Genomic DNA, 8,360 nt, shown 5'->3' on the forward strand with positions numbered 1-8,360 from the left:
TCCAACGTTGCATGGCAACATTTTCCAATGTATTCCCTTTTTAGAACAAGTGTGTAGTTCTCTTCATGAAGTGGCCGAACCTCCCCCATTTAATTGTCCAATCAATCCCCATCAATGCTCCTTTTCTTTTTCCTATACAGATAAAATAAGAAAAGTAAGAAAAGATATCAAAATGACAATATGAACTTTACGGCTAAAATTAAAAAAAAAGTAAAAGATTAAATTATTTATTCATGAATTTCAACTAACTAACTAACTATTTGTGGGTCCTTATATGCATATTGGTGGCACCATGGGGTGACACCAAACTTAGTTTTGAGCACTGTGATGAAAAGTTTTGTTCAAAGCTCCCAAGTCTAACATGCATCTTGGTTTGCTTTGAACACCAAACTTGTTCTTCACTATATACTGCACAATAAGGTTTTCACCAAGTGTTTGTCAAGTTTGGGTTGGAATTCATAAATATTGACTTATTCACTATCTTCTGAAAGCATATAAAAAAATGGGTTGCCTCCCATGAAGCGCTTCTTTAGCGTCACTAGCTTGACGTTTCTCCCTCATTAGGGTGGTTGGTAATGTTTGAAGTCCTCCCCTCTTGTTGTGGACTTGTATCCATTGGTTGTATCAATGATCTCTACATGTTCCAGGGAAAGAACTCTGTTGATTGTGAAAACTTTAGGTAACTGAGATGGTACAGTGGGGAGATTAGGGGGAATATCTGGGAAGTAAGCTGAGATCACTCTATCCCCTGGAGAAAAGTCTTCCGTAGGGATCTTTTTTTTCCTCCACCTCCTTGGTACCTTCTTCCTTATTTCTTTTGATATTGCCTTGCTCTTGATGACTTCTTCCTTTAAGGGGGTTTTGATGTTGTCTTCACATCCCTCTAGAGGTTTAGGTTCCTCCAACTTTTCCTTGAGCTGTGGTAGTTGCTGTTTCCCTTGTTTATCAACCAAAGGGGTCTCCAGATAGGTTGAGTGTGCTTCAGTGCTTGCTTCCTCCTTCAGCATCTCATTATGATCTTTGCTTGGTTCCTTGTGCTCTTGGTCTGCTTCTTGTGAGAGTTTGAAGACATTAAAGCTGAGCCGTTCATCATGGATTCTCAATATTAGCTCCCTTTTCTCCACATCTATGAGTGCTCTTGCCGTAACTAGGAAGGGTCTTCCCAATATGATTGGGTGAGTGTGACTCTCTTCCATGTCCAGGATGACAAAGTCTGTTGGGAGAAAGTATTTCCCAACCTTTAACAACATATTTTCCACCACTCCTATTGCTTGCTTTTGAGTCTTGTCAGCCAGTCTGATGACTACATCTGTGGACATTATCTCATTGATCTGCAGCCTCTTCGCCAAGGATATGGGCAGTAAGTTGATGCTTGCCCCCAAATCACAGAGTGCTCTATCAAACATTATTTCCCCTATGGCACAGGGGATGTGAAAACTCCTTGGGTCTCTTCTTTTTGCAGGCAACTCAGGTTGAATAAGGGCACTACATTCCTTGTTCAACACTATAGTCTGGCCTCCTTTGATTGAGCTTTTCCTGGGAAGAAGTTCCTTCTTATACTTGATGAATGCAGGCATTTGTTGGATGGCCTTGATGAATGGTATGTTCACATGCAGAGATGCAAACAAATCTAGGAACCTTGAGTACATTCTCTTTCCCACAACACCATTGAGCAGTTAGGGAAATGGTGCATAGAGCTTAAGCAACTCTTGTTGTGAGATTTCTGGTTCTTGGTGATCTCTATCCTCCTCCTCTGTTGAGTTGTCTTCAGGCTGTTTGGAGAGTTTGCTTTGTTTGTCTTCAGCCTCTTGACCACTTGTAGTGACCATCTTGCAATCTTCCCATCTTACTTTCTTTGCTTCGCCTCTTGGGTTTTTCTCCGTGTCACTTGAGAAGCTATCAGTAGGTTTGGGAAACTTCTTAGCTAAGCATCCCACTTGGAATTCCAGCTTCTTGATGGTCTCTCTCTGGTTCTTAATGTTGGCTAGCACCTCCTCTTTGAACACCTTGTTTTCTTGAATCTCTTGGTATATTCCTTCAAGTAAGGCTTCAATCTTAGAGAGCTTGTCATCAAATGATGGTGGATTGGGAGTAGAGGTGTTGTTTTGGTTTTGATATGGGTGTGGAGAAGTGTTGTTGTGGGGGTGTTGATATGTTCTCTGTGTGAATTGTTGATGAGCTGCATTGTTATTGGAGTTGTAACGTCTCTAGTCTTGACTTTGATCTTGCTGATTCCCCCACCCAAAGTTTGGGTGGTTCCTCCATCCAGAGTTATAAGTTTTGGAGTATGGATCATGGTTCTGTCTAGGTGAATTCCCAATGTAGTTGGCTTGCTCCCAGTCACCTTCTTCTCCTATGTTTACTCCTTCTTGAGTTGGTGATGAGGTGATGGCTGCTACAACTTGGTTCTCTTCCACCTTTTTGGTAAGATCTGCTAGCTGCTTGGTGATCATCTTGTTTTGGGCTAACAGTGCATCCATGTGGTTCAGCTCTAGTACTCTTCTAGTGTTACTTCTTTCAGAGGCATAGAAGTATTCATTCTCAGCAACTGTTTCGATGACATCTATGGCTTCTTCAATGGTCTTCTTCTTGTTCAATGATCCTCCAGAGGAATGGTCTACTGCCTTCTTTGATTCATATGACAAGCCTTCATAGAAGATGTGCAACTGCACCCATTCATTGAACATATTTGGTGGACATCTCCTTGTTAGGTCTTTGAACCTTTCCCAAGCTTCGTAAAGTGTCTCCCCATCTTGGTGTCTGAACATCTGCACTTCAGTTCTCAGCCTATTGATCCTTTGAGGGGGGTAAAACCTTGCCAAAAACTTATTCACTACCTCCTCCCAATTTGTCAGGCTTTCTTTTGGGAAGGATTCAAGCTATTTGGATGCCTTGTCCCTGAGTGAAAAAGGGAACAAGAGCAGCCTATATACATCTGGGTGGACTCCATTGGACTTCACTGTGTCACAAATCCTCAAGAAGGTGGTCAAGTGTTGATTCGGATCTTCTTGAGCACCTCCTCCAAATGAGCAATTATTCTGCACAAGAGTGATGAGCTAAGGTTTTAGCTCGAAATTGTTGGCATGTATGGTGGGCTTCTGAATGCTGATCTCACAGTTTCCAGGATTAGGATTGATATAGGATCCTAGGACTCTTCTATCCTCCCCATCATGATTTGCTCTACCTCCTCCCCCATGGTTATTAGCCTCTTTTTCATGTTGGTTTTCCATGTTGCCTTCCATGTTTAGTTCAAAGTGTTCCTCCTCCTCTTCAGCACCGATTGCACGTTTTTCTCTTGCTTCCCTCCTTAATCTAAGGAGGGTCCTCTCTGGTTCAGAATCGAAGGAAGTTGAAGCCCCACTTCTTCTCCCTATCATACAACCAACAAGTACAAGCAAGTAACAATATGTGCAGATAGTATTGCTGTCAGAATTACTGTTAGTTGTGAGTGGTGCAATATATCAAACAGTTAGTGGGTTAGCAAAATGAATGGTAAATAACAAAGAACACGAAAGAGAAGAGGGGGAAGGGAAGAAATTAACTAAGACAGAAAGTAAATTACTCAAACAGAAAATTAAATCAATTAAAAAAAAATGCTCAATCTAGTGATCTCCTAATTTAATCATTGTTGATGCACAATCAATCCCCAGCAACGGCGCCATAAACTTGATGCAAGTGGAAACTGTCTCTCAACAAATTTCCTTCGGCAAGTGTACCGAATTTGTCGTCAAGTAAAAACTCACAATAGAGTGAGGTCGAATCCCACAGGGATTGATTGATCAAGCAACTTTAATTAGAAGAATGTTCTAGTTGAGCGAATTCAGAATTTGGGTTGAGATTTGCAGAAAATGAAATGGCGGGAATGTAAATGACAAAAAAAGTAAATGCTAGAATTAAAGGGCTGAAAGTAAATTGCAGAATTGTAAATGGGAATGGGGTGTTTGCTCATGAAAGTAAACGCAGAAATTAAAGAGAATGGGTGAGATCAGAATTGGGGAGTTCATTGGGCAGAGGAGATGTCGCAATTCTCCGGATCAAGTTCATTTTCATCTCTTCCTCAATCAATGCACTCATTGATCTCCTTGGCAATCTCAATTGATTGAATTACAATTTCTTGTAATTCAATCTCTCAAATCTTGATCAATAGCTAATTCCTTGGTCAATTGCTCATGAGAAGAGATGAAGTGTGGTCACTGATTATACCACATGCATTTCCCAAATCAAGTATTGAGAGGATTATAGTCACATATCCATCCAAATCCAATTTGGTCCAGCATGAGAAAGCATTTCTAGCTTGATCTCTTCATTCCTCTTTCAAGGCTCAGAAGAGATCCAAGTTTGAATAGTTTCTTTTCCAAGATAACTACCCAATGGGATGAAGATCGAAAGCTTTCAAGTAAAATCAAGAGAAAAGATAGAAGAAGAATAATGAAAACTAGTATTGATCCATCAAATTACAACAGAGCTCCCAAACCCAATGAAAGGGGTTTAGTTGTTCATAGCTCTAGAAAATGAAAACAAAGATGGAGAATACATCATGGAACTAGAAGAGCAGAGAAAGTAAAATAATACAGAGAGTCGTGCTATTTCCAACTTCCAGAACTCCTCAAATAATTCAAAGCTACTCCTACTACTCTTCTCAGCTTCTAGTTAGCTCTTCAAGTCTTGGGCCTTTGGATCTTGAGTTTGAAGCAGTTCTCTTCTTTATTTGGGCTTGGCTTTACTTGCAGAGAGAAAGTGTGAAGTGGGCAGAGACTTTAGCTCAGGACGTTAGGGGTGTTAACGTTTAGTCAAAGTATGAGTTCAAGAACGTTAGTGACACTCAACATTGTCACTAACGTTCCAATGTACCCCTTTGCCTCACGTTAGAGCCCCACGTTAACTAGGTTAACGTGGCTTCTAACGTGGCCTTGCCAACCTTCGAGAACGTTAGTGACACTTAACATTGTCACTAACGTTCCAGTGTGCCCCTATGTCTCACGTTAGAGTCCCACGTTAACTAGGTTAACGTGGCTTTTAACGTGGCCATTCTTAGCCATCCCCAACGTTAGTGACAATGTTGAGTGTCACCAACGTTGGCTCATCTTTCACTCATCAACGTTAGCTTCCACGTTAACTAAGTTAACGTGAAAGTTAACGTGGCTCATTGGGGGTTTTGTGGGTGCTTCCAACGTTAGTGACAATGTTGGGTGTCACTAACGTTGTCGACCTCCTTTGCCTCTTACGTTAGCTCCCACGTTAACCAAGTTAACGTGGGAGTTAACGTGGTACATTGCACCTTAGGCCAACGTTAGTGACAATGTTGAGTGTCACTAACGTTGGCTTCCTTCCCCCTTTTAACGTTAGAGGCCACGTTAACTAAGTTAACGTGGACTCTAACGTGGCCACTTATGATCATTGGCCAACGTTAGTGATAATGTTAAGTGTCACTAACGTTGGCTCAAAGTCCCTTCTTCATGTTAGAGTTTACGTTAACTTAGTTAACGTGACTCTTAACGTGGGCAATGATGGCTTCGAGAGCGTTATTGGCAATCACTTTTCTGATTAACTTTGCAAGTTACCTCTCATTCCACTTTAGTGGTAACGTTAATTAGATTAATGTGACTGCTAAGTGGTTCTTCCTTGCTTCCTTTGGACCTGAAATCAAGCAATAAAGTGTATCAAAGTTCTAGTCCAAGTCATGGGTAATGCAACATACAATTTGTCACTAAACTCATGCAAATTCCTCATGAAATCATGTAAAATGCACAATGTATGCTTGAATCAAGGTATAAGTGAATATCTACCCAAAACTAGCTTATTTCCTAAGGAAATGCATGAAACTACCCTAAAAATAGTAAATAAAAGGTCAGTGAAACTGGCCAAGATGCCCTGGCATCATTGACTCTGTATTGAGAGAAGCTTTTCATGCTTCCTCTCCATGATTGCAGAGGAAGATCCTTGAGCTTTAAACACAAGGTAGTCCCCATTCAATTGAAGGACTAGCTCTCCTCTGTCAACATCAATCACAGCTCCTACTGTGGCTAGGAAGGGTCTTCCAAGGATGATGCATTCATCCTCATCCTTCCCAGTGTCTAGGATTATGAAATCAGCAGGGATGTAAAGGCCTTTAACCTTCACTAACACATCCTCTACCAATCCATAAGCTTATTTTATTGACTTGTCTGCCATCTCTAATGATATTCTTGCAGCTTGTACCTCAAAGATCCCCAGTTTCTCTATTACAGAGAGTGGCATAAGATTTATACCTGACCCCAGGTCACACATAGCCTTCTCAAAGGTCATGGTGCCTATGGTACAGGGTATTAAGAATTTACCAGGATCTTGTTTCTTTTGAGGTAAAGTTTGCTGAACCCATGTATTTAGTTCACTAATGAGCAAAGGAGGTTCATCTTTCCAAGTCTCATTACCAAACAACTTGGCATTCAGCTTCATGATGGCTCTTAGATATTGAGCAACTTGCTCTTCAGTTACATCTTCATCCTCTTCAGAGGAAGAATAGTTCTCAGAGCTCATGAATGGTAGAAGAAAGTTTAATGGAATCTCTATGGTCTCTATATGAGCCTTAGATTCCTTTAGGTCCTCAATAGGGAACTCCTTTCTGTCTGGAGGACGTCCCATGAAGTCTTCTTCACTGGGATTCACGTCCTCCCCTTCCTCTTTGGATTCGGCCATTTTGATTATATCAATGGCCTTGCACTCTCTTTTTGGATTCTCTTCTGTATTGCTTGGGAGAGTACTAGGAGGAGTTTCAGTGACTTTTTTACTCAGCTGGCCCACTTGTGCCTCCAAATTTCTAATGGAGGACCTTGTTTCATTCATGAAACTTAAAGTGGCCTTAGATAGATCAGAGACTATGTTTGCTAAGCTAGAGGGGCTCTGCTCAGAATTCTCTGTCTGTTGCTGAGAAGATGATAGAAAAGGCTTGCTATTGTTAAACCTATTTCTTCCACCATTATTAAAGCCTTGTTGGGGCTTTTATTGATCCTTCCATGAGAAATTTAGATGATTTCTCTATCAGGGATTATAGGTGTTTCCAAAGGCTTCACCCATGTAATTTACCTCTGCCATTGCAGGGTTCTCAGGATCATAAGCTTCTTCTTCAGAAGATGCTTTTTTAGTACTGTTGGATGCATTTTGCAATCCATTCAGACTCTGAGAAATCATGTTGACTTGCTGAGTCAACATTTTGTTCTGAGCAAATATGGCATTCAGAGCATCAATTTCAAGAACTCCCTTCCTCTGAGGCATCCCATTACTCACAGGATTCCTCTCAGAGGTGTACATGAACTGGTTATTTGCAACCATGTCAATGAGTTCCTGAGTTTCTGCAGGTGTTTTCTTCAGGTGAATGGATCCACCTGCAGAATGGTCCAATGACATCTTAGACAATTCAGATAGACCATCATAGAATATATTTAGGATGGTCCATTCTAAAAGCATGTCAGAAGGACACTTTTTGGTCAGTTGCTTGTATCTCTCCCAAGCTTCATAGAGGGATTCACCTTCTTTTTGTTTGAAGGTTTAAACATCCGCTCTAAGCTTGCTCAGCTTTTGAGGAGGAAAGAACTTGGCTAAGAAAGCCGTGACCAACTTATCCCAAGAGTTCAGGCTGTCTTTAGGTTGAGAGTCCAACCATACTCTAGCTCTGTCTCTTACAGCAAAAGGGAAAAGCATAAGCCTGTAGACCTCGGGATCAACCCCATTGGTCTTAACAGTATCACAGATCTACAAGAATTCAGTTAAGAACTGAAAAGGATCTTCTGATGGAAGTCCATGAAACTTGTAATTCTATTGCATCAGAGAAACTAATTGAGGCTTTAGCTCAAAGTTGTTTGCTCCAATGGCAGGGATTGAAATGCTTCTTCCATGTAAGTTGGAATTTGGTGCAGTAAGTCACCAAGCATCTTCCTTGCATTGTTTTGGGTTCGGCTGCCATATCTTTTTCCTGTTCGAAAATTTCAGTTAGGTCCTCTTCAGAGTGTTGTGCTTTAGCTGCTCTTAGCTTCCTCTTCAAGGTCCTTTCAGGTTCAGGATTAGCTTCAACAAGAATGCCTTTTTCCTTGTTCCTGCTCATATGAGAGAGAAGAAAACAAAAAAAGTATGGAATCCTCTATGTCACAGTATAGAGATTCCTTTATGTGAGTAGAAGAAGAAAAGAATAGAAGAAGGAGGAGAAAAATTTGAACACAAAGGAAAAAAGAGGGTTCAAATTTTTAGATGAAGAGAAGTGTTAGTAAATGAATAAATAAATAGAAGGAGATGAGAGAGATGAGTTTTCGAAAATTAACTAAAAAAAAAGAAAAATATTTTTTTTTATTTTAAATTAAAGTTAAAATTTGAATTTATAAAAAGGAATA

General features: G+C 40.5%; 1 protein-coding gene and 1 non-coding gene across 2 annotated transcripts; one reads left to right on the forward strand and one right to left on the reverse strand.

Annotated features, from left to right (window-relative positions):
• Positions 1-560: 560 nt before the first annotated feature.
• Positions 561-1,649, reverse strand: LOC130949636 (uncharacterized). The gene has a single exon (XM_057878300.1). The coding sequence runs from the start codon at positions 1,647-1,649 to the stop codon at positions 561-563; it is 1,089 nt and encodes a 362-aa protein (XP_057734283.1).
• A 5,788-nt stretch (positions 1,650-7,437) lies between these two features.
• Positions 7,438-7,545, forward strand: LOC130952936 (small nucleolar RNA R71). Its single transcript, XR_009075111.1, has one exon. It is a non-coding gene; the product is annotated as a small nucleolar RNA R71 (small nucleolar RNA).
• Positions 7,546-8,360: the final 815 nt, after the last annotated feature.

Source organism: Arachis stenosperma, chromosome 9 (assembly GCF_014773155.1).
Source record: "Arachis stenosperma cultivar V10309 chromosome 9, arast.V10309.gnm1.PFL2, whole genome shotgun sequence".
Classification (NCBI taxonomy): Eukaryota; Viridiplantae; Streptophyta; class Magnoliopsida; order Fabales; family Fabaceae; genus Arachis; species Arachis stenosperma.